Here is a 27,322-nt window from a genome sequence, read left to right as displayed (position 1 = left end):
ATGAATTTGCTACATTTTTCAAAGAGAAGAATGTCAAAAAAAAAACCATGGCAACAGTTCGTGAAATTTGATTCAGAAAATAAGTAGCTCCAGTGCAATATCCAGACTGACTTCTGATTATACCCTTCTACATGTTGTTCATTGACTGCCATATCTAAACAGGAGTATCAAGTGTCAGCATGTACTTTAAATGTTAAAATATAGATAATTTTTTGGATCCTTGTATTTCTCTTTAAAAAAAACATTTTAGTTTGATGGCTGGGAGTAGGATGACAACAACATTGGCAGTTTGTGTTTCCTACCCAGAATGGGGATTGGCCCCAAATCGGAGTCTTTCAGAAAAGAATGGGCATGAGCATAGAGAATACTATAATTGTGAGGTCTGAACAGTGTCATTTCTTTGTGTTAAGTAGAGTGCATGGAGATGGTTATATAATGCTGTGCTATATATTCAATTTATGTTCCATGCCTGAAAATTCATGCATAAAACTAATTAATCAAACCAATATTTTTGTAATCCTAATTGTCCCTGTTAATTTCTTTGTACCTGGCCCGATGGATAATGATCAGAAATTATTTATTCAATGTGTAAATGAAGGTGCCTTAATTTAAAATAATTTAAATTTGTTCTTTTTCAGACAAAAGATCAGCTGTTTAGAAGGCTTAGCACAGGCTAGTTCACGTGATTTTGGCAAGTATACAGCAGAATGCATGGAGTTCCTTTCTGTTTGTGACTGCTGGAACATGCTGGTTAAAATAATACTTTCCATAGTGCCCAGTTAAATGATCTCTTCTTTGTGTTTAGTAACCAATCTCACTAGTTTGAGTCAATTATTGAAACAACAAAGCTTGTATTAATGCGTATTATAAGCGAAACATTAATTTATTACAAACAAATCCCAGTGGAAAGAATGAGCCAGATCTCTAACAGATTAATATTAGTTTACCTCTGGAATGTTAACATTGCCTCTTTTATTATTAATCATTGATTTACTCATTGCATAACACCTTGTCTCTGACATGCAGCTTGATTTTTGTTTAATAGTTGCCACATATCTGAATTTTCCTGGTTTGATAGAAATTAAGTCTAATTTATCTGAGGGGATATGTTGTGACTAGTTGTTTTGTCTTGACAAATCTGTAGAGCCACAATTGCTAATCTTTCATTTGCGATGTCACCCTGAATCTTAATCACTTACTGCATTAGGGAAGGAAAAAAAGTGGCAAGGACTAGTTCAGCACTGTAGGCACTATCTCTTTGGGTTCCAACTCAGTTCAAATTACCTTGTAGCACTTGGAAGAAAGTATAATTTTTCTGCTGGCCATAAGTGTTCAAAGTGAAACAAATTTGTCTTAACAGTTTCAAATGGGAAGCAGTGACAAAAATAAATGGGGGAAACAGTTTGCTTTGAGGGTATTTCTCCCAATACTACTATTTTCCTTTAAGTTCTGACTGTAAATCTGGAAGTATAGAGCTATTCTCTTTTGAAGCCAGATGCTGTATTGGTCTGTAGTTGTTGTTTTACCCGAAGGAGCAGTTTAGTTTTGTAGGCCTTGTTAGATTATAGAGCTGCAAACAGCAGAATACAACCCACAAAGTTAAATGAAAATGATTAGATAGATGGTTGATTGTCAAGTGAAACTGTCCAGCTATTCTCCCTGTAGTTACTCTCAAACTCCAAGGGAGACCTCGTTGTGTCAGGAAATTAAGGCTGAGAAATTGGAGGCGGACAGAACACAGTGCAGCATGAACGTTTTCAAAGTAATGCCTGCCCTCTTATATTGGGATGAAGCTTGTAGGAAACTGTCCCTGGGGCCCCACCTGCATAGAACTGATCAGCTGCAGATGTCTTTGGGTTGCCCAGATGTAGCTCAGGGCTTCAGGAAGGTTTGTTGATTCGGATACTAAGTCAGCCTGCAGGTCCTCTCAAAAGCAAGTGATTAAAAAAGTTTTATGTTCAGTTTGGAGCAAAGCTTCAAAAGAAATGGCTGCAGGACCCTGGCAAGCATAATTGAGGGGCCCAGTGTCTGATTCAAGTGGATACCTTGAATATGTGGAAGTCACTTGTTTCCATATTGGCAGTGGGTATATTTTCTGGTAAGTCAGATGGGCAAGGTGAGGTCTGGTTACCTCCCCCCCCCAACACACCCATTTATTTTGTTCCAAGTTATAAATGAGGATAAATTTCTCCTCTTCCTAACTTCTAATTATAATTTAGATAAAATTATTGGGCTGTAGTCCTTTGCAGCAAGCCAACCAAAATCATTTAACCATTAGTTAGATTGCATGTTTTGGTTTCTGTGTTCTTTTGCTTGGAAATTTGCTAAAAGTGCAAAGTTATAACACTGCATTGAGAGACACTAGGGGTTGGTTTATTATCTGGTGTTCGGATCATTTCTGAGTCCCAACACCATGCCTGTGCCCCATCACTAATGGATGGAGGCAGCTCTGCGTACAATTAGTGATGCCAGAGCTGCCAAGAAATAGAAACTGGTATTGAAGTATGAACCACAAAGACAGATGGCATCCAGGGCCAAGTCTACAATTGTTTTGCCCAATGGAGCAAGTAGGAGAGCAGAGGGCCAGCAGCCTCATGGCATGGGCGAGTGTTTCAAGTGGTTAGTCATATTCTTGATCGGCCGTGCTCAATCAATAGAATCTTTATGCCAACCTTAGAATTTCCCTTTCTTTTCAAGGCATTTAACCAACAGCAACATTATGTATTGGCTGACTCCCGCCAGGTGTACACAGATAGTAGCAAGCTTGCCAAGAAATTTACCAGGCAGTTAATTGGGGGTAAATGCATTGTCATCTCATGTTGTTGTTTTGAAAATTGCTGCATGTTCTAGGGAAGTCAGAAGACGGATCACCCATCCAGCAGTACAACTTTAATAGTGAGCCAGCACCCCTGACAATTAGAAATTCAGCCCCACACTCCTGGCATCTCTGTGAAAGGACAAACAAGTGTGTCTTTCCTTAGGAAGGGATTAAAAGCTTGTGAATTTACGGTGGTACAACTGAGAAAACATTACAATTGGAGTGGGTGAGTTCAGTACCAAATCAAGAGAAAGGAGAAATAAACAGTGGGAAGAAAAATAGATTAAGGAATAGTAACCACAAATGTTTTTGTTTTAATTTTGAAAATTTAAAGTTTGCAACAATTAAAATCTGATGAAGTAAGATGCCACATCTTTGTCTGAGAAGTGGATTGGCAGTAATTTACACCGGTTACACCATTTAAAAACTTTCCTAAATTGGCATTGACAGCATTTAATTTTCATTTATTTCATATCTACATTGCTTATGTCACAATTGCATGCCGTTCAATACATTTTAGCGGTGAGCCAGGCACCTGAAATTGGTGTATCATTTACTCATAATAACGGTGTGTACTGTGATTCTCACTGGTGTTTTGACAAGAGAGTCTGGGCCAATATATCAATCAAGTCACTTATCGCAGGAATGTTTGAAATTGTATGCAGTTTGATGAAATGCTTGTTCACTTTGATGTTTTATGTTTAAATACTATGCAGGACATGCCAATAGCTTGTATGTTGAAGCAGATGAAATCAGACAGCAGTGTGTTAACTTCCTCCAGTACATCAAAGTGTTTATTTTCAGGTAATCTTATCAATCTCCATTCACCATTACTTGAGAATATTTCAGAGGTTTTACTGAAGAGTCACCAAACTGCATTGAAAACCATGTATTGCTTGTGAAAGGATTGCAGCTTAAATGATTCAGCTGGTCAATTTGAAAATTTTTTTTTGTAATTCTTTCATGGAATGCTAACGTTACTGGCGAGGCCAGCACTTGTTGCCTGTCCTTAGTTGCCTTTCTAATGAGGAATAAAACAGTTTAAAAATCTCAGTAGTACTTGGGTATTGCGTATGCTGAATCTTCCGCTTTGAAAGAACTAAGTCAGACAAGTATGTGCTATTTGCAGGGCTTACCGTTACTTTCCTTCAGCAAAGGCCACTTCAATGGGCAGTTAAGAGTCAAACATGTCACTGTGGGTCTGGAGGCGCATGTAGGCCGGACCAGGTTAGAATAGCAGATTTCCTTCCCTGAAGGAGATGAGTGAACCAGATGACGCTTCATTACAAGAGACTAGCTTGATATTCCAATTTAATGAATTGATTTTAAATTGTACTAGCTGTCATGGTGAAATTTGAACCCATGTTCCTAGAGCTTTAACTGTGGGAGATGCAGGGAAGGGTAGGGTGGTGGATCTGGATGGGATGCTCATTGAAGTGTGTACTGGATGGGCCGAATGGACTGCTTCCACACTGTCGAGTCTCTTATGATTAACCTGGCTCTTGCGAATCTGAGTGTAATTCCCATTATGCCATCATCTCTCTCAGAATCTTAGGAATTGGCAACAGCAGCAGGTCTTTTAATTTGTCCAAGGTCTCTGACTCCCTGCTGAAACTAATTACACTTCCCTGTACCTTTAATATCTTTGCACTTATTTAATACTTTCCTCATTATCAAGTTGAGTCGGTCACGATAACGCAATCCATATGCTAAAAAGCCTTTCCAGTATCCCATTCAGTGCTTCTAATGCTGCTCTATAATTAAGTCTTCTTGTTACGATTCGTAACCGAATGGAAATATTATTTCACTATTTACCCTCTCAAAATTTTCATAATTCAAATTAAGACTCTGCTTGATCTTACTGTTCAATGCAGTAATATTTCTACAGTTATTGTTCAGCATCCTCTGCACCTTGGTCTCATATTACTTATGCAATACACTTTCCATGGCTGCAGTATTTCTGATGTGGGGGTTGGTGGTAGTGCAAGAAAGGATATCTTACATTTGTACCGCATCTATCCTGACCATTGAAATTCTTTTTGGAATGCAGGTAACATGATAGCCAGTTGCCACACAGCAATGTTTGCTTGGGCAGCCAAGATATCTACCCTGCCCTTCTTCAAAAGAATCACATGGAATCTTTTGCCTTTTTTTGAAGAGGGCAGATAGAGTCAGTTTGACTCTGAGAGGTAATATAATTATTAGATTCCCTACAGTGTGGAAACAGGCCCTTCGGCCCAACAAGTCCATACTCTGAAGAGTAACCCCCCCCCAGACCCATTCCCCATATTCACCCCTGGCTATGGGCAATTTAGCATGACCAATTCACCTAACCTGCACATCTTTGGATTGTGGGAGGAAACTGGAGCACGTGGAGGAAACCCACGCAGACATGGGGAGAATGTGCAAACTCCACACAGACAGTTATCCAGGGCAGGGACCGAACCTGGGTCCCTGGAGCTGTGAGGCAGCAGTGCTAATCACTGAGCCACCGTCCCACCCCTGAACCACTGTGCTACCCCCTTCAGAAAGGGAAAATGGGTGTAGTAGAAGTGTTGATGCAGCTGACGTATTTTGTAATAAATGCACTGCAGCTGCAGAGAGATGTTTTGATGTTAGGAGCAGGAAATAGAAAGCATTGAAGATTTAAAAATCTATCACTGAATTTAAGTGATACTGCAAAACTAAACTTAGGCCAAGTAATTTGTAAAAAAAACATATTTTCTTTCTTGTGTAGATATCTCGAATCTTCCAGAGGATTAAATGATGAACAAGTTCATCCATACGATGAGCTAGAAGCCCAGCTGCCCTCGTTATTAGTGGAAGAATTATATGCACTTACTCTGTTTATTGGCCACCTCCGTGATCTTTCCAGCAATACCCTGGCTAACTTCTCGATACAGAACCAGGGCAAGGTTTGTTCTAATTCTGTAGATGGTGGACAGGCTTTGGGGGGTTGGGAGGTGAATTACTTCTGACAAACTTTGATTTGATTTATTGTTGTCACATGTACTTAAGTACAGTGAAAAGCTTTGTTTTGTGTGCAGTACAGGCAGATTATAGCAAACAAGGACATACAGATCAGCTGGTGCATAGACAGATCAAGGCATACAAGGCTATGGCTGAACAGGAGGTGCACAAAGCAAAATCAACATTAGCAAGAATGACATTATTTAAAGTTAGAGAGTTCCATGCCACAGTCTAATAACAGCAAGGGAGAAGCTGTTTTTGAACTTGTTGGTGCATGATTTCAAGCTTCTATATCTTCTACCTGATGGAAGAGGTTGGAAGAGAACATTACTGGGGTGGGAGGAATCTTTGGCAATGTTGGCAGCCTTTCCGTGGCTACAAGAAGTGTCAATGGAGTCCAAGGGTGGGAGGTTGGCACCTGTAATGGTATGGGCTGTGCACACAACTTTCTGTAGTTTCTCATAGTCCTGGGCAGAGCATTCATCGTACCAGGCTATTATGCATGTGGGTAGTGTGCTTTCTTTGGCGCATCTGTCAAAGTTGGTGAGGGTCCTTATGCACATGAGGGTCCTTCCTAAGCTGCTAGAGGAAGGAGAGACATTGTGCCTTCTTGACCGTCTCATCTACATGGGAAGTCCAGGACAGATTGTTGATTTTCATCACTCCGATGAGCTTGATGCTATGAACCTACTCCACCTCAGCTCCATTGGTATAGATGGGGCATGTCCTCCTCCTTTCTTCGTGAAGCCAATGATGTGTACTTTTGTTTTGCCGACATTGAGAGAGAGATTGTTATCCTTGCACCATGACATCAAGCACTCTCTCTGTCCTGTATTTGAACTCATTGTTGTTTGATATCTGCCCTACCACAGTGATGGTCATCAGCAAACCTGAAGATGGTGTTTGTATAGAATTTAGCTATACAGTCATAGGTGTACTGGGAGCTGAGAACACATCCTTGCGAGGCTCCAGTGTTGAGGATGGTTGTGGAGGAGGTGCAGTTGCATTTCTTCACTGATTGCTTTTGTAGCTACTGCATTTAAATGGCTAGTCCAGTTGAGTTTCTGTTCAGTGGTGACCCAAAGGATGTTGATAGTTGGGGATTTAATGCTGGTAATGTCATTGTATGTCAAGGAGTGTGGTTAGATTGTTTCTTATTGGTGATGGTCATTGCCTGGCTTTTATGTGCTGTGAATGTTACTTACCGCTTTTCAGTTGAAGCCTGGATATTGTCCAGATCTTGTTGCATTTGGACATGACCTGCTTCACTATCAGAGGAGTTGCAAATGGTGCTGAACATTGTGCCATCAGTGCCGAACATCCCCATTTCTAGCCTTGTGTTGGAGGGAAAATCATTGAAGCAGCTGAAGATGGTTGGACCTAAGTTGCTACCTTGAGAAACTCCTACAGAAATATCCTGGATCTCTTTAGAAATCAAGAACATTTAGAAAGGTATTTGTTTTCTAGTGCCTCACTGGGGAGGAGGTCAAGTAATAAGATTTGTCATCATAGAGTCACACAGCATGATAACAGAAGCATTGGTCCAACTCATCCATGCTGACCAGACATCCCAGTCTGATCTCGTCCCATTTGCCAGCATTTCGCCCATATTTCTCTAAACCCTTCTTATTTATCTACCCACCCAGGTGCCTTTTAAATGTTGTAGTTGTACCAGCCTCCAACACTTCCTCTGGTAGCTTGTTTCATCCAGGCAGTGCTCTCTGCATGAAAACGTTACTCCTCAGTTCCCTTTTTAATCTTTCCCCTCTCACCTTAATCTTATTCCCTCTCATTTTGGACTCCTCTACTCTGGGCAAAAGACCATGGCTATTCACCTTATCCATGCCCCTCATTACGTTATAAACTTCTATAAGTTTGCCTATCAGCATCCGATGCTCCAGGCAAAACAAGCCCAAGCCTATTCAACCTCTCCCGATAGCTCAAACCCTCCAGTTCTGGTAGCATCCTTGTAAAGTTTTTCTTCACCATCTTAAGTTTAACAACATCTTTCCTACAGAAGGGCAACCAGAATTGAACACATTATTTGAAAAGTGGCCTCATCAATGTGTTGCACAGCCACGACATAATACCCTAACTCCTATATTCAGTCCTCTGACCAGTGAAGTGTGCCAAATGCCTTCACTATCTTGTCTACTTGGGACTCCACTTTCAAGGAGCTGTGTACTTGCATGCCTAGGTTTCTTTTTTGGATAACACATCCTAGGGCCCTCCCATTAACTGTGTAAGTCCTGCGCTGATTTGCCTTCTCCAGTTTTCTTTCATTTAACCACATGTCCGTGTCTTGTTGAGTTCGCTGTAAGCAATGTGGACATTTTCTCCCTCTTACGCCTTTATTAATAACCATTTGACATTTCAATTGTCCTTCACCACTGTTAGCAACCTCTCCCTTTGACTTTGGGCTCCCTCACCGTCTGTTCCCCTATTCTTACTCCCCCTTTTCCCCCACCAAATCTGTAACATTAAAAAACAGCATGTTGCAGGGCTTTTCAATTCTGAGTAAGAGTTAGATCAGACCCTAGGTACTAACTGTTTATCTTTCCACACAAGTTAGCTGATTTGTACATTAATAAAAACTAAATAAACACAATACTGATTAAACACTAGTCAGTCGACCTTTATGACCTAAACTGCAGATCAAGTAGCCTATTTAACTACTAAAGCATCAGAAAGTCCCCTTCCTCAGTTACACTTTACTCTATCCCTTAAATGTACATTTTGTACTGCAGGAACCCATCCAAAGCTGATCCCAGCTCCTGATGGCTTCCTTTTTTTTGTTTTTTAGCCACAGAATATGTAATCCCAAAACTGACTTTAGCAATGAGGGCAGCATGGTGGCACAGTGTTTGGCTGCCTCATGGTGCCAAGGACCCATATTCAATTCCAGCCTTGAGTAACTGTCTGAGAAGTTTGCATATTCTCCCTATGTCTATGTGAGTTTCCTCCGGGTGCTCTGGTTTCCTCCCATGGTTCAAAAATGTGGAGTTTAGTGGTTTGACCGTACTAAAATAAATTGCCCCAAAGTGTCCAGGGATGTGAAAACTAGATGCTTTAGCCAGAACCCATGTGTCCTTATAGTCAATCAAGGCAAAGTTTCTAATCTCAATAATTACTCCCTAACTTGGTATCATTACTCTGAGCGTGAACTCTCACCCATGTTTCTAGTGTTGACAGATATTTACCCTGCTTAAGGCACGGGGCTAACCGCCTCTACTTTGCAGTTCTGTCTTTCTTTCACTTTTTTAGAGACTAGCCTGTTTGTAAGATTCCAGAATGTTTTAAGAAAATCTCTGAAACTTGCAATAGGGTCTACAATTTCTTGCTTTGGATGGTTTGCCATGCAGGTGGACATTGACAGGCAATGTGAGTTACATGAGCATTGTATCCAGATGGAACTGCTAGTTAGCTATCCTCTGTAAGCCATTCTGTTTTCAAATTTAACAGACGAAATCAGGCATAACCATTTGAAAAGCCTGATGTTCCTAACAACCCCTCATGAGTTGGAGACCAGGCCTGAAGTTTTGCTCGTGGATGGGGAACGCAGAGTTGACAGGTCCTAGCTCTGCAAATCCTACCCAATTTGCAGGGTCAGACTTTCAAAGTCTTTGGGGCAATAATGGAGCAGTTCATCATCTGCACACGTATTCAGGGCTACTATGTCAAGGCTATGGGCCAAGTGATGGTAAAAGGGATTCGAACTGTTTGGACTGTTGCAGATTCAGTGGGCCAAAGGGCCTTTTTTTTGTATGCTGTTGACCTCTATGACTGTTAACAGTCTATCCGCCATCAGCACAGCTGACCTGATTGATGTTTATGGTTGCGAATATCTCGCATCTTCTTCCCTGCAAGAAAACATGAACCTCCTTTTACCTTTACCAGTCAGGCATGTTGTTGAGCATAATTCAGAGCAAATCACAAGTCCTCCATTTTACCCTCCATTTAAGGGAAAGTTGCAGAAGATTGCAACCTTACAAGCATTATATGTATAACATTTTGGATGCACGCAGCTTCAGAAGTTACCACCTAGTTTGATACATTACTTTGTTCTTTTTGGGGATCTTTGCATGTGTAAATGTTTAATTTCATAGTAAGCTGCCGAATTTCAAAGTAATGATTTCACTTGCAGATATTTATCAGTGATGTGTCGCTTTATAATGTACATGCTGATGATCTGCTTGTCTGTTCTGTTAGGTTTTTCCACCATCCTGGCATTTGCTGCATTTGCATCTGGATATTCACTGGTCAGTGCTGGAAATCCTGCATATGCTTGGAGATAAAATGTTAGGTAAGCATGCTTGTCTGTAAAAATCACAGATTATGTTCCTGTAACCGTTTTGTTGAAAAAATCAGACTCCGAAATGAGGATTGTCATAAATTTGAGCGGACATTTGCTTTCACTGGTTAGCTGCTCCAGATGTTCCTTTCTGTGTTATGTTATTTGAACGTGTGTTTAACTATGGAATTGACCACAGTTTTGAATGGATCCAAATATTTACCCACATGTTTGCAACATCCAAGTGAGCCAGAAGACATCTACCACTACCCCACACCTTTTTGATCTGTGGGAAACCTAGTCTCTCTGTAGGACAGATAACAGCACAAATATATTGTTTTGTTTAACTAAGAATCTCCCCAAGCCTGGCTGAGTGTTAACTTGTTGCATCTATGGAGATATTCAAAGATCGCAAGATATAAAGATCTGAGTGAGAGAACAAAGGTCTTTTAGTGTAAACAAACCATACTAAACAAAGCAGGGCAGTGTGTAAGAGAAAAAGAAGCAACTGCATCTACAGACTCAAATTTCTATTAACAATAGAAAAAGTATGTTCAAGTGCCTTTAATTTAATAAAATATTGCAAAGTACTTCATCAAATAGAATAAAATTATTAAGTAGAATATGCTAAGCCCCACAATATTGTAAGAAAGAAACCGATTTCTAGACAGTAAAGATACCAAGAGGTACGGGGAGAGAGTGGAGTTATAGAATTGAGATAGAGGATTAGCTGTAATGGTGGAACAGGCTCAATGGGCTGAATGGCCTACTGTTCCTCCTTGTTTTCTTGTTTCATTGAGATTTTCTATGTGCTTGAATGTGTCTGTGGCATCTGGAATGAGAAGAACATGATTTGGGATCACCGAGACACTGTAATTGTGACTAAATTCAAGAAAGCAGATAAGACTGGTTTCACTAACTACAGAGAAGTCCTCCTGCTGTCCTCCACAGTGAAGATAATTGAGGAGAATATTTGTAATCATCTCCCAGTGACTGAAGAGTTCTAACCGTGATCACAATATGGATGTCATTGGACATGACCTTCAAAGCAAGAAAAGTGCAGAGAGCACGAGCAACATTTTATGTATTGTCTGAGAATCTTAAAATCCCTAAAGTGCAAATATTCGATCGGTCTGCACTGCTCCTCCAAAGAGCATCCCACCTATACTCACTCCCTAGTACTATCCCTGTAACCTTGTATTTCCCAGGACTAATCCACCTAGCCTGCACATCCCACGGATACTTAGGGGTCAATTTAACATTGCCAGTTCACCGAACCTGCACTTCATTGGAGTGTGAGAGGAAACTGGAGCACCAGGCAGAAACACAGAGCATTCAAACTCCAAACAGGCGGTTGCCCAAGGTGGGAATTTAACCCAGGACTGAAAATGTGTTGCTGGAAAAGCGCAGCAGGTCAGGCAGCATCCAAGGAGCAGGAGAATCGACGTTTCGGGCATGAGCCCTTGTTCAGGAGCCCTTCTTCGGGCTCATGCCTGAAACGTCGATTCTCCTGCTCCTTGGATGCTGCCTGACTTGCTGCGCTTTTCCAGCAACACATTTTCAGCTCTGATCTCCAGCATCTGCAGTCCTCACTTTCTCCTTAATTGAACCCAGGACCCTGGCACTGTGGGGCATTCATGCTAACCACTGTGCCACCGTGCGTCCTCTTCGAGCTCGCAAAGGCCTTCATCTCTGATAACCAGAAGAAATTAAGGAACGTGTTCCTCCAATTTGGCCAGGTACAAATATTTATTACCATTCTCCATCTGCAGTATGCAACATGCAAGCTGGGATCCTCAGCAATGACTCCACCACAGACACAACATGTATGTAAACTGGGATCAAGAAAGGCAGTGCTATTGCACCAATGCTGCTCTCCAGCTTCCTCTCTGTAAAACTCCATCTTGTTTCCATGAAGTTTCCTAAGGGAGTGGAGCTTCTCTACAGGATGAGTGAGACACTGTTCAAACTGTGTCCATTCTATTCCAGAACCAAGGCCACCTCAACCCATGTCATTGAGTTACAGATCATAGGTGATGCTTGCATTTGGATACACTTGAGAGGCTGAGCTCCAAACCATCATCATTTCATTCACAGAGGCATCTGAGAAAACTGGCCTTAGCTTAAACATCTGCAAAGTTCCTGTTTCAGCTTGCTTGTGCTGTATCACTCTCTCCGTAACCCTTAAGATATGCAGTGAGCCATTCTATACCATGGATCAATTCTCATATCTTGGGATCCTCCTTTCAGCAAGGGAAGACAGTGTTATGAAGATGTGGGTGTACTGTACCTTTTAAGAGAATTAAAAGCTAGCAGAACTACTGACACAGCATCAAGTGTCCTGAACAAGATATAATGTAACATTTGGTCGCACAACTCGATTAGCTGGTTGCCTGGACATGACAAAACAAATTCGAATTAGGCCAATCAGTTTAAATCATACCCTGAAAAATACCAAACTCCAATCAAGTTTGAATTTTGAATATTGAAAATATTAAAAGCCAATGACATAATCCGATGCTTTGGGGGTACAAGACAGTTGGGAGGAGAACTGTCAAGCCCTCAGCATTTGCAGACTGCCTGCAGAATAGCTCTTTTAAAGGTACTTTTATTGATCAGTAACCTATGAAACAGAAATCCCTAAGAAGAAGAAAAGAAGACAGAGGAAGACATAATAAGATTCAACATCTGGCTGGTTTGTTTTGAAAAGTTGAATTTTGGTAAATCTTAATTGGGGGTTTTATCAGATTAGTATTATAGAAGGGTAAATAAAAGATATGTTAGAGGAAGGAGCTGTAAGTAGTTGTTAGTTAATTAATCTCTGCTATACTTTAAGAAATAAAGTTGTTACTTTTACTTTAACTAGCTCATGGCCTCTTGAATTTTCACATATTACTGCATAGGATAAATCTTTTCCATGTTGCTGGTTTAAATTAAGCAGGAGGGTTTACCCCATGTCATAAGAAGAGATAATGAAATGTGCCATTGCATCCAGTGTGCCAGCACATTCATTGGCTGTTTGAAGAACACAGTATTTGATGTAGAAGATTTCAAACCTGACGCGAAGTTCAATGTTAGCGGTCCTTCTACGTGCATCAGAGACATGGACAATGTGCAGCAAGCATCTCAAACCATGAGAGAAATATCACCAATGATGCTTTCACAAAGTCCTGAGAATCTGAAGGCAGAATAGAGGCTCCGTTATCAGTGTCCTTTCGCTAGTCATCATTGAGGCACAGGTTAGAATCAGCTGTGTTGAGTGGGCCACTTTAACTGCACATCTGACACAAGATTCCATCATGCTAAGCAGTTTTTAGGAGGGTAGAAAAAACACTTCAAGGACATTCTGAAAGCCTCCTTCGAAGTTGCAATATTGCCATCATTTCATGGGAATCTTTTGCTTTAGACTACTGAAATTGGGGAAGGTACATCTTAGTTATGACACGGAGATGAACTCCTCTGTTAATTAAACCAAATACCCAGAAAAGCTTATCTCACCTTGTAATCTGTTAAAATATGAGTGACAGAGAACTCCTAAATTCCTTTATTTAAGAAAATAACATTTTTTTTTACTTTAAAAGTGAACATTAAACAACTGTTCACGACTCTAAGCCCCCCTTTCTCTGAACTGCTTATTATCTGCCTCCAACTCTATAACCATATGCTGTTCCAATAAGACACTTATTAAAATTACATCAACTTGATTTCAAAACCACTCAGTCACTGTCATCTTCTGTGTCTTCTTCTGGCTGAGGGTCTCCCTGGGTCATTGGCTTTCTTTTTACTGCAAGTATGTTTCATATGAAACATGGCATGGTGGCTCAGTGGTTAGCACTGCTGTCTCATAGCGCCAGGGTTCAATTCCTGCCTGTTTTCATACTGTAGGTAATCTAATTTAAAAGGTACTTTTGATAGAGAGTGTTTCCTAATTTCTTGGAGACCAAGATGTTAGCTCTTCATGCAACATCGGATCATCTCATTGGTTCGATGTTGGCAAAACAATAAATTCAAACTCAATTGGATTTTAGTATCCTGGGGTATTATTTAAACCAGTTAAATTCAAATTGTTGTCAAAATTCAGAATTTTGGTGTCCAGAATTCAGGTGTCCATTTCACAGCCAAATGTTATACATTTTCGTTTTCTAGTACACTCTGGGACTGCCATCTAGTCATATACACAGGTGCTTGTAAGCTGTCAGTTAAGAACAACATTCACTCTCTCTTAAAGGTACAGTATAGGCCTTCAGCGTTATACAATCTGCAGATGGCTGACTGCCTTGAGCATCTTCAGCAGGCTCTCATGGCATTGACTAATAAGATTAACAGATGCACAAAGTATAGGAGTGAGAAGGTTATATTTAACAGCATCTGTTTTTGGGCACTGCACCTTTGAATGGTATGATGGCATTGCAGAGAATGTAGAAAAGAGTGGTTCCAGAAATGAAGAACTTCAGTAATGAAGATCAATTGGAGATGCTCAGACTATTTTTCTTAGAGAAAACGAGGCTGAGGTGATATTAGGTCGAGGTATTCAAAATTGAGTAGTCTGGACGGAATAATTAGGAAGAAACTATTGCTGCTTTTGAAAGGATGAAGGTGAAGAGGGCACAAATGTAAAGAAACTGGCCAAAGAAGCAAAAGGACCATGAGGAATGCACTGTCTGAGAGTGAGCTAAATGCTGGTTCAACTGAGGCATTCAAGAAGGAATGAGACTGTGTTTAGTAAAAGCGACTAATATGTCAGGTAATAGAGAGAATGGCACTAAGTGAAATGCTTATTTGGAGAGCTGGTGCAACCTAGGTGGACAGAGAGGGCCTTCTGTGCTGTGTCAATTCTGAGTTCACTGTTCAAATGGTATCTAACAAGTGCCTTGAGGGTCTTCAATGAGTAGTTATAAGTCAGATGATTAGTAAGGTATCCCATAGGTGCACTATTCGAATGAATGGTTTGTGGCTATAGATAGTTTTAATGAAAACTCAGCTATATAATAGCTTCACACACTGTTTACCTGGTAAATGTTGATGAAGGAAGTGTATAAAAAGATGACAAATTTGATACTTACATTAAGCCACAAGAAGAGGTTGAAGAGCCTTGAGATTATTAATTCTGGGGAATTGAAGGATCAGGGAAGATGCTACTGAAACATTCAAGATTTTTAAATAACTAGGTGAATGAGGCGCAATAGTATGTTCATGGTTACTGTAAATTCTTTAGTGAGTTGATACAGACTGAAGCTTAGAAAACATACTAAATTAACTGGAATAAACTTCCAAGGAATGCAAATGGTGTTGAAAAAATCAGGTAGGAGTTGAAGAAATATTCAAGAGAATTGTTGATTTGAGGTTTCTATTTTGGAGACTATTTCTACATTATAAGACCAGAAAACACAAGAGAAGAAATTAGGTCATTTAGTCCATCGAGTCTGCTCACCCCATTTTACTGCTTTCTTCCTGTTACCCTTGATCCCCTTGATACTCAAGAACCTAAATATCTTCAATGACCTGGCCTCCATAGCCTTCTGTGGCAGTGAATTCCATAGATTCATCACTGAAGAGGTTTCTCCTTATCTCCATTCTAAAAGGTCTTCCCTTTACTCTAAGGCTGTGCCCTCAGGTCCTAGTCTTTCCGGCCAGTAGAAACATCTTCCCAATATCCACTCTATTCAGGCCATATTGTCTGTTAAATTGTTACAGTTAGCAATTCCTAGTTGTTTGGAGGTAGATCATGGAGCTGCAACAAGGGAAGAAAAGTAAATTGTCAATACTGCCACTCATCACTTTTTAAACACTAGTTAATATAAAATTAGCTTTGTTTGACATATGTTTACAGCCTCTTAAATTTTCTCGATGCATATTTAATTAATGTTCCCTCAGGGCTCTGTGAAGATATGTAAATGTATATGATACTTGCATATGGCAAATAGTAAACTTTACTGCTGTTGATGTTATTGCCTTCTATGTTCTGCTGAACCTTTTGTCTCCTATTGTTTTAGGTCAGGTGATTTATGCACATCAGTTTATGAATTTAACTGGAAAAAACTTGACAAATGTCAGCCTGTTCGAAGACCATTGTAACAACCTTCTACATGATCTGATTGTTTTAGCAATTAACAAGTATACCAAGGTAGAGAATAGATTTTCTCAGCTTTAAATATATAATGTACCCTGTTTTGTCATGTTTTTGAAGGAATGTAATCAGATAAAATGATATCAGTACTAAACAATAAGTAAGCAAAGTAAAAAGTGAACTGGCATGAATGGATGACTTTTGGACTTGCAATACTGACAGAAAAATAAAGGTGTACGTAAAGATTTGCAGCTCGGGTGCCAGTTTTTGCAGATTAGTTTAGATTCCCTACAGTGTGGAAACAGGCCCTTCAGCGCAACAAGTCCACACCGACCCTCCGAAGAGTAACCCACCCAGACCCATTCCCCTGTATTTACTCCCGACTAATGCACCTAACCTATGCAACCGCAAACACTATGAGCAATTTAGCATGGCTAATTCACCTAACCTGTACATTTTTGGATTGTGGGAGGTAACTGGAGCACCCAGAGGAAACCCACGCAGACACTGGGAGAATGTGCAAACTCCACACAGACAGTCGCCCAGTGTTGGAATTAGACCAGGGTCCCTGGTCTGTGAGGCAGCAGTGCTAATGGTTGTGGGTATGTTCACCAAGCGGGGAAGTTGGTTTGTAGACATTTTGTCCCCTGTCGAGGTGACCTCTTCAAGTGCCTTAGAGCCTCCTGTGAAATGCTGCTGTACTGTGTCCTCTGAAAACAGCACTTCACAGGAGGCTCCAAAGCACTGAAGATGTCACATAGACAGGAGATGAAATGTCTGCAAATCAACTTCCCAACTTGGCGAACATACCCACAATCATAGACAAATAAAACTGGGAATTTATATAGCAAATGTCATGTTGCTTTAAACTCAGCTGATGTAAACCCAGCTGAAAGACTAGAAATGTATGTACTAGCTTGTATGTAAAGCTGGAGGAGATTGTCTTGCACACACATCCTGACTCAAATTTCCAGATTAATGGTTTATCTTGTTATAAAGTAATTATACTGCTGGTCTTAGGCCCATTATTAATTTCTGCCTTCTGTGTTCCTTGTAGTTGTTACTACATTGTGCTCTGTTCTACCACTTTGGTGCTGTACTAGTGAGGTGCCTCTGTGGCTAGAGCATATGACTCATGGAACTGCAATATGCTGATACAAGGAAGGATTTTAAGTTCACAGTGGAATCTATGATGAAAGTCAAAAAAAATTTACATCGTACATCACATCTTGTGCCTAAGTGGAGCAACAATAGCTCAAAATAAACCAGTTTAAATGACACCCATCCTCTATGCACAAAAAAGAAATGTGTTTGTAGTCGGGATTGGGTTCTGGTGGATAGTAACTCTAGTGTTGATCATGGTTTTATGTAACTGTTTTTGAGGGATCAAATATCAGAGAGAGCGTCAGTTGTCCTGGGAAAAATACAATTAGGCAGAAAATCTACAATCTGGAAATGGCAGGAATTTGGCATTGGGTGAAACCCACATCCATTGGGTAGATGCTATTTGATATTTGTCTGGAAAATTCTCTACTTGGTGTTCCCTTCTTTTTGAGGCCACCACTGTTAAGTTGCAGAATATATTTTTGGACCATAGCTTGAGTCTCAAAATTCTGCTAAGTTTGCCCTGATTAGCTTCACACGCCCTGCAAATGCCAAGAGTTGTGTGGAATCCTTTTTAGGTCCTAATAGCACTTGATTTTTTCCTAATTTGGACTTCAGATAAGCAAAGTGTTCTGTCTGCTGAATGGGAGCAAGTGCCTCCATTGCATCACTAGGAGAACTGATGCCTATCGCAAATATTTAATCAGTCACCACGTTGGTAATTGAATGAACAGTGGAGCAAAGTGATGGTTAAAAGAGTATCACTGCTACACTTAAGTCCCTCCAAATTCTCTACAGAAATTTGAGGTTAAAATTCTTAGCTTTGACAAAGACCTTAATTGGTATTTATTATTGGCCTGATAGTAATTTCACCTTATGTGAGTTAAGTAGAAAAGGTTTCTTAAAAGTAATTTGACAATTGTTAATTTTAGCATGAATTCATTACTTTTGGACTTGCCATACTGAGAGAAAAATGAAGCTGGGAATTTGTATAAAAATGAATGCATAACTGTTGATGCTTGTGGCTTCTTTGCACTGAATGTTATAATGAAGGAAATCACCACACCTCCTCTGCCCCATGACGTGCAAAGGCTATTTCCGTTACATAAATTATAAAACATAATGTAGAAATGAAGGTCCTCCCTTGGAGGGCATTGAAGTGGGGTGGCAGTGTTACACTGTTGGAGAGTTACACTGTTGAAGACTTAAAGCCCTTCAGTGTCAAGATCAAACCTGCTGTCCTAAATTGGATATGAAACCTGTCTTCTTGCCAATTAGGAGGGACACCACTCCCAAAGCAAAGGTTCAGCACAATTTCTTTGTGTATTTTTAATTATAATATATTCAAATATTCATTAAATATGTGTAAAAGGGGACTCTATTAACAGCATAATCTTTTATTCCACTTAATTTTGTTTTGTTTGTGTTGTTGTGTGAAAAGTAACAGCTTCTCATTCCTGCCATACTTTTTAGGTTAGACCATCTGAAGTACTCACTATGTACCATTACCAATGCAACTGTATCAAAGAACTATGGGTACTGCTTATTCATCTACTAGATCACAGAAATAAAGTTTCTCAAACTGAGGTAATATCCATTGGAAATTTTCTTTTAGCCAGAATGATTTCTGTATGTATAAAGGTTAAATTTGAACTCTGTTGATTTTGTTTAATGTCCCTGTGTATATTTCTTTGCAGGTCAGAACTTTAACTTTATTTATCACTTTTCAGAATTGATATAGGTAGAATTAGGAACTAAAAGCTCTTCTGACTACAGTATATTTTTTATTGGAGACTTCTTTTGTGTAGTCTAAATGACTATGCTTTTGCAATGATTTATTTAAAACGACAAACATGCAATGGAGATTTGAAATCTGACGGGGTGGAATTGAAAAGGATGACAGACACTCTACTGCATACTCTACTGTTTTTAAAATAGTTACATCAACCAATATCTTTGTACAGCAAACATTCTTCTGATTGCATTTATTTATTGTAAAGCAGTGTGTTATTCAACTCACTGTGAGCAATGCTATCTCTAATCTAATATAAGTGCAAAGTTTAATTGCCACATGAATGAACTTGATTTTTTTTTAAGCAAAGGTGGGTTTAGAATGGCAATTGAAGAGAGAGAGAGAGAAATGCCCTTGAATGAAAGGACCGTATAAGGAGTCAAGCATGTTACAATATTGGCACTTTGAATGCAGAATTTCATTTATTGGTCATTTTGAAAGTGTTTAGTCAGGTGGCTTAATGAGGAAACAAAGTATTGAACATGGAATTGCTTGGGGGATACCCATTCCATTCACCTCAATTTAAATTAGGTTGAGGTATCATTGCAGTTCACATCATAGTTTGACACATGGCTTTGCAGAACGCCATGACACCTGCCACAGACACACAAAAGTATGTTAGACAGATTAATCCCATTCTCTGTAAGGAGTTTAACCCTTATACATGATATCACAAGGTAATTACCAAGGAGGCAGTCATTCAGCATTTGTGAGCTTCTTCATCTTTAAAAGCCTTATTATTCCCATTGCAGTATCAAATAGTTTCTTTAATTATTGCAAGGCTTTTTTCCCACTACTTTATCTGGAAGTCCATTTCACACGTTGATCACTCTGTTATATAGAAGAACTTCTTGATATCAGTCTTAAATTTATCTTCTTGCTAGGTTGAATTTGTGCCTCCCCCCCGCCCGCTAATCCAATGTAAAGCAATATTATAAAGAAACCTATCACTAGCTTTGTATACCTTGTGTACATATGTAAGATTTTCTCTGTAGATGACTCTTTTTTTTTCAAACTGAAAATTTCAAATGGCTCCCCTCTTCCATTTGTTGCACAAGAGATCAGCCTTTTAATTCTTCCCCGCACACTCTCTAAAACATGAATTATGTTTTAGCAACCAAACTTGGAAACCATGTTTGAGGTTTCCTGACTAGAGTAGCAGTCTGTTGTAGTTATGCAGTTGATCTGCTGTTCATTTCTGCTTTGCATGGGTTAAACATAATGAGCATTGTGTCCACGAGGTCTCCAAGATCTCTCTCAACTTCATTGTTGACTATTTTAGTAGAGTTCCTGAAATATGTTACCTTTCTTTATTTGCTTTGTCTTATTCTTGATGCTGATTACCATCAATATTGATTTGCCAATGTAGGGAGTTTGGAAAATTAAATGGACTGCTTCTAAATCACTTCTTTCAAGGACTTAGGGTGAAGTCCATCATGTGTACTTGGAGCCCACGGTTCCAGGAACTTATTGTCAGTCATTTGGTAGTACACAATGCTGAAGGAAAAAAAGCCCAAATCTTCTCAGTTTTTTGTCTTGCACTCAATAGAATTATTAGAAAGAAATGCTGATGTAATAGGAAAGTAACAGTTATAGTGCGTAAGAGGAGAGTGCTGATCATTTGGCATGTAAACTCTGGTGGAACTGTTGCCATGGCAAATGCCTCAGGGTCAGGTAATGATGACTCACCATTAACTGCCAAGATTTATTTAGTTAAAAATCACACAACACCAGATTATCGTCCAACAGGTTTAATTGGAAGCACACTAGCTTTCGGAAAGCTCGTGTGCTTCCAATTAAACCTGTTGGACTATAACCTGGTGTTGTGTGATTTTTAACTTTGTACACCCCAGTCCAACACCGGCATCTCCGAATCAAGATTTATTTAAAGTTTAAGCAGCTCACTTTGGGTTTGATTGTTCAACACATTGTCTTGAGAAATGAACCAGGAAATGGTTGTACCGCTATTCACAGTCTGTTCAATCTCAACTTGCATGAACACTTGTATAACCCATGGAACTGATTCAGTTTAGCATTATCAGTCTGTTTAGAAATGAAAATCGACACAACCTTGTGTTCAATATACTCTTCAAGAAAAGCAATTGATAAGTTCTGTTCTCATCTTCCCCGTAAGTTGAACAAGTTGTTAATATCCCAAATTTGCTCAATAAATAGTTAAGTCTTTTGTATAAGATTTTGGATACTGAATCTCTATCCCTTGTTGCCATGGTCTATTCTTCATTTCTCATATTAATAAATTTCTCTTTTATACTATCTCTTCTCTTTGATTTGTCACATTTCCAAATTTGCTGCCATGCCCTCACTGTTTAGTTTAAAATTCTGTCAATTCTCTCATTACTCAGCTTGTAAGGACACTGGCCTAGCATGGTCCAGGTGAAACCTAAACTTCCGGTACAGATCCCACTTTCCCTAGTTCTAATGCCAGTGCCCCACAACTATGAACTCATGTCTCCCACAATAGTCTTTGAACCACTCATTTCCCTGTCTAATCTGTTTAGTTATGCCATTTGCATGTGGCTTAGGGAATAGAGTCCAGAAATGGTGACCTTTGTTAATTTGCTGTCTAACTCTTCAGTCTGATTGTGTAGAACCTCCTTCATTACCCTGCCTATATTGTTGGTACCTACATGGATCATGGGAACTGGTTTCTCCCCTCCCACTGCACGTTCCTCTCTAAGCCTGATCATGTGTCCTTAGCCATCTAAGAGAATGGTGTCAGTTCCCCTGGCTACACTACCACTGCATTCCTTAAAAATCACACAACACCAGATTATAGTCCAACAGGTTTAATTGGAAGCACACTAGCTTTCAGAACATCGCTCCTTCATCAGGTGATAGTGGAGGACTATCACTTGATGAAGGAGCGATGCTCCGAACGCTAGTGTGCTTCCAATTAAACCTGTTGGACTATAACCTGGTGTTGTGTGATTTTTAACTTGGTACACCCCAGTCCAACATCGGCATCTCCAAATCATGACTGCATTCCTTGTTACTTCATTCTCCTGAATGGCTTCTTCTACCATTGTATCATGGTCAGTTAATTCATCTACTCTCCTTCACCGTCTCTGATCCAGACAGCTAAAAGAAGCTTGAACGGGTTGGATGATTGCAAAGGCTGAATCTCTTGCACTCATGCCCTCTGAGTCCCCTTAGCTGCCTCATTCACAATTACAGTCTTCTGTCTCTGTACTTTGATTAAATCAGAGGCCCCAATCCTAGTAGGTGTGACAACGTTCTGGTGTAAAGAGTCAAGGTAATTTGCCTCCTCTTATGTGTCACTGTGTATCTGGCTCCATCTCATTAACATATGTAGCTTCCAGTAGGCAGCGTGCTACGAATTGAACTGATGATCCTAAATTGGATGTTAGTGTAATTCTTTGAATGAAATTGCAGAAGCATTTGTAATGTTGGACACTTGGTTGTGATTTTTGCAAAGTGGGCTGATTTGGTATGGTCAATACCTTGTTTGTTGCAAGCAATCAATGGGATAGGCTGATTGACACTATTCCTCAACATTTGGGATTTTTTAAAACTCCCTTTTTTGGGATGTGGGCCTCGGTGGCTGGCTGGCATTTATTGCCCATCCCTAATTGCCCTTGAGAAAGTAGTGGTGATCTGCCTTCTTGAACTGCTGCGTCCACCAATCGTTGCAGTGCCACAAGGGAGGGACCCACAATGCCATTAGGGAGGGAATTCTCGGATTTTGACCCAGTGACAATGAAGGAATGATGATATATATTTCCAAGTTAGGATGGTGATGGCTTGAAGGAGAATTTGAAGATGGTGGTGTTCCCATATATCTGCTGCCCTTGTACTTCTAGATGGAAGTTGTCATGGGTTTGGAAGGTGCTGCCTGAGGATCTTTGGTGAATTTCTGCAGTTTTGCATATTGTAAATCGTACACACTGCTGCTAATGAGTGTCAGTAGTGGAGGGAGTAGATGCTTGTAGATGTAGTGCCAGTCAAGCAGGCTACATTGTCCTGGATGGTGTCAAGCTTCTTGAATATTGTTGGGGCTGCACTTAGAGTCATAGAGATGTACAGCGCGGAAACAGACCCTTCGGTCCAACTCATCCATGCCGACAAGATATCACAACGCAATCTAGACCCACCTGCCAGCAACCGGCCCATATCTCTCCAAATCCTTCCTATTCATCTACCAACCAGATGACTTTTAAATGTTGTAATTGTACCAGCCTCCACCACTTTCTCTGGTAGCCCATTCCACACATGCACCACCCTCTGCGTAAAAAATTTGTTCCTTAGGTCTCTTTTATATCTTTCCTCTCACCCTAAACCTATGCCCTCTAGTTCTGGACTCCCCTGACCCAGGGAAAAGACCTTGTCTATTTACCCTATCCATTCCTCTCATGATTTTATAAACCTCTCTAAGTCACTCCTCAGCATCCGACTTATCCAGGCAAGTTGGGAATATTCCATCATATCCCTGACTTGCGCCTTTGAGATGGTGAATAGGCTTTGAGGAGTCAGGAGCTGTGTTACGTGCCACAGTATCCCTAGCCTCTGATCTGCTCTTGTAGCCACTGTGTATTTATGTGGTATGTCCAGCTGAGTTTCTGGTCAATGATAACCCCCAGGATGTTGATAATGGAGGATTCAATGATGGTAAACTATTGAGTGTCAAGGAGAGGGGATTATATTGTCTTTTATTGGTGATAGTCATAGCCTGGCATTTTTGTGGTGCCAATGTTACTTGCTATTTGTCAGCCCAAGCCGAGATATTGTCCAGATCTTGTTGCATTTGGACATGGACTGCTTCAGTATCTGTGGAATTGCGAATGGTGTTGAACACTGTGCAATCGTCAATGAGCATCCCCACTTCTGACCTTCTGATGGGGGGAAGATCATTGATGAAGCAGATGGTGATGTTTGTGCCTAGGACATTACCCTGAAGAGCTTCTGCAGAGATGTCCTACAGCTGAAATGACAGACTTCCAACAATCATAACCATCTTTCTATGTGTCAGGTATGACTCTAACCACTGGTGAGTTTTCACCCCCGGATTCCTATTGATTCCAGTTTCGCCAGGGCTCTTTGATGCCACATTCGGTTGAATACGGCCTTGATGTCAAGGGCTGTCACTCTCACCTCACCTCTAGAATCTAGCTGTTTTGTCTATATTTGAACCAAGGCTGTAATGAGGTCAAGAGCTGAGTAGTCCTGGCAGAACCCAAGCTGCGTGTCACTGAGCAGGTGCTGCTTGATAGCACTGTTGATCACACGTTACATCACTTTACTGATGATCAAAAGACAACTTATTGGGCGGTAATTGGCTAGGATGGATTTGTCTTGCTTTTACTGTACAAAACATACTTGGGCAATTTTCCACATTGTCAGGTAGATGCCAGTATTGTAACTGCACTGGAATGTCTTGGCTAAGGGAGTGCCAACTTCTGGAGCACAGGTCTTCCGTACTATTGCTGGAATGTTGTCAGGGCCTGTAGCCTACGCAGTATCTAGTGTCTCCAACCGTTTCTTGACATCACATGGTGTGAATTGAATTAGCTGAAGACTGGCATCTGTATTTCTGGGACCACTGAGGAAACCAAGATGGATCATCCACTCAGCACTTCTTGCTGAAGATTGCTGCGAAAGCTTCCGCCTTATCTTTTGCACTGATGCGCTGGGCTCTTCCATCGTTGAGGATGGGGATACTTGTGGACCCTCCTCGTCCAGTGAGTGTTTTATCGTCCACCATGATTCACGACTGGATATGGAAGAAATGCAGAGCTTGGATCTGATCTGTTGGTTATGGGATCCCTTAGCTCTGTCTACCACTTGTTGCTTATATTGTTTGGCTTACAAGTAGTCCTGTTTGGTTGCTTCACCAGGTTGACGCCTCATCTTCAGGTATGCCAGATGCTGTTCTTGGCATGGCCTCCGGCTTTCTCTGTTAAACAGGGTTTGATTTCCTGGCTCGAGAGTATGGTGCTAGAAAAGCACAGCAGGTCAGGCAACATCCAAGGAGCAGGAGAATCAAGGTTTTGGGCATAAGCCCTTCATCAGGAATGTCACCTGGCTTGATGGTAATGGTTGAGTACGAGATATGCTGGGTCATGGGACTACAGATTGTGCTGGAGTATAGTTCTGCTGCTGTTGATGGCCCATAGCACCTCATGATGCCCATCTTGAGTTGCTCGATTGTTTAAAGTCTGTCCCATTTAGCAAAGTGATAGTGCCACACAGCATAGAGGTTATTCTCAATGTGAATGTGGGACTTAATCTCCAGAAGGACTGTGAGGTCTTACCAATACTGTGATGGACAGATGTATCTGCAGCTGGCAGATTAGGAAGGGTGAGGTCAAGTATGTTTTTCCCTCTTGTTGGTTCCCTCACCACCTGCCGCAGACCCAGTCTAGCAGCTATGTCCTTTAGGACCCGACCAGCTCGATCAGTAATAATGCTATTGAACCGCACTTGGTGTTAGATACTGAAATTCCCTCTCCCAGAGTACATTTTGTGTCCTTGCTATCATCGGTCCTTCCTCCAAGTGTTGTTTAACGTTGAGGAGTACCGGTTTATGAGCTGATGGAGGACAAGACGTGGTGATAAGCAGATTTCCTTGCCCATATTTAACCTGAAGCCATGAGACTTCATGTGGTCCGGAGTCAATGTTGAGGACTCCCAGGGCAACTCCTTCCCGATTCTATACCTCTGTGCTACCAGCTCTGCTGGATTTGTCTGCTGGTTGGGCAGACATATCCATGATGGTGATTGTGGTGTCTCGGGCATTGTCTGTAAAGTATGATTCCATGAGTATAATTATGTCAGGCTGTTGCTTGACTCCTCTGTGAGCTAGCTCTCACAATTTTGGCAGGAGCTCCCAGATGTTAGTAAGGAGGACTTTGCAGGGTCGACAGGGCTGTTTTTGTTGTTGTCTTTTCCAGTGTCAGGTGCTCTGTCCAGTTTCATTTCTTTGAGACTTTGCAGCAATTGTACAACTGAATGGCCTTACTTGGCTGTTTCAGAGGGCAATTGAGAGTCAACCACATTGCTGTTGACCTGCAGTCACATGTAAGCCAGACCAGGTGAGGATGGCAGATTTCCTGAAGGACATTAGTGAACCAAATGGGTTATCATATGGCTGAGAAAATGAGCATGATGTGGCATTGAATTTTTTTATACAACTTTACTCATTTGTGTGATAGTCAAACTGTCTTTTTGACTTGATGGCAACATTCTATCAATGGCAAGCATCACTTGTGTCGGTACTACATGGTAGTAGTGTATTACCGATAAATATCATCAACTGTTGCTCAAACGTTTGAGATACCTTCCCCTTCCAGGGGATTCTAAGATTGACTGAGTACTCTTCAGGAGCAAAACTGACAGCTGTATATAACATATATTAACACACAGGACCCTGCTGTAGATTCAAAGTGTTTGCACACTTGATGTCCATTTCAATGCAACAAAATGGGTGACAGCCATTGTCTGGCTCATTTCTTAGGGTAGTGCCTTGACTGTTCAGGCAACAAGCCTCGTTTAAAATATAAATAAAATTTGACGGTTAACTGTCAGTCATCATTAATTGGCAAACTTTAATTGACACTGCCACTACCAATTTGCGTCTATTTGCCAATCAAATAGCACTTCCCTCTCACGTTGTATAAACATTGTTATCCCTTTGTATGGGCATTGGTTGTGAATTGTCCTTATAAAAGCAAGATAGGAAGCTTTCACACTGTGTCTTTTTCAGCAATACTCAAGTTCTTTCCACGAAATAAGGCAAATTTCATTATTTTTGTTAAAATTAATGTGTTGTCAAGTCTCAGTTCTGCAGCCACTGTGTTGGAAGCCAGTAAAATTGAATATTTCTCTTTGTTCTGATAGAATTTCTGGAGCTGCTGTAGCAATCACCTCAGAAATCTGCTGCAAGTGGCTTCTGGTGTGGAAGGAGCTTGCCTATCTGATGCCACTCATTGTAAGGATCCTCAGGGTTTCAGTTGGTGGCTGGTTACCCACCTTACAATGCTCTACATGTTTGATAGAAATGGAGCTCCTCGTGAAAAGGTACAGTCTGAAGATTTTGAATTCAGGAGTTTTGCTTTTTGACTTCAGATTTAAAATAACTTTTTTTCTTAAACTGCTCTTCTTTAGCACAAAGCATAGAATATCCTTATTCTGCTTCTTTGGATACAGTATACTGTTGGTCTGTGTTGGATGGGAGCTGCCATGGTTCTCATCAGTGGCATTCTGCAAAACAATCCTTAGTTGCTGCACACAACAAATTGTAGA

The 27,322-nt window shown here is 40.6% G+C and overlaps 1 protein-coding gene across 2 annotated transcripts in view; it reads left to right on the top strand.

The window, feature by feature from the left end:
- Positions 1 to 27,322, top strand: part of mms22l (MMS22-like, DNA repair protein) — a 162,506-nt gene that overhangs the window by 10,561 nt on the left and 124,623 nt on the right. For both annotated transcript variants that reach the window (XM_043685425.1, XM_043685419.1), the window contains exons 4-10: positions 639 to 691; positions 3,535 to 3,622; positions 5,556 to 5,733; positions 9,998 to 10,091; positions 16,073 to 16,203; positions 18,724 to 18,837; positions 26,918 to 27,097. In XM_043685425.1, coding sequence (XP_043541360.1) covers positions 639 to 691; positions 3,535 to 3,622; positions 5,556 to 5,733; positions 9,998 to 10,091; positions 16,073 to 16,203; positions 18,724 to 18,837; positions 26,918 to 27,097 — 838 coding nt within the window. The remainder of the gene's footprint in view (positions 1 to 638; positions 692 to 3,534; positions 3,623 to 5,555; positions 5,734 to 9,997; positions 10,092 to 16,072; positions 16,204 to 18,723; positions 18,838 to 26,917; positions 27,098 to 27,322) is intronic.

This window comes from Chiloscyllium plagiosum, chromosome 3, assembly GCF_004010195.1.
Source record: "Chiloscyllium plagiosum isolate BGI_BamShark_2017 chromosome 3, ASM401019v2, whole genome shotgun sequence".
Classification (NCBI taxonomy): domain Eukaryota; kingdom Metazoa; phylum Chordata; class Chondrichthyes; order Orectolobiformes; family Hemiscylliidae; genus Chiloscyllium; species Chiloscyllium plagiosum.
This window is presented reverse-complemented; position numbering and strand designations above follow the sequence as displayed.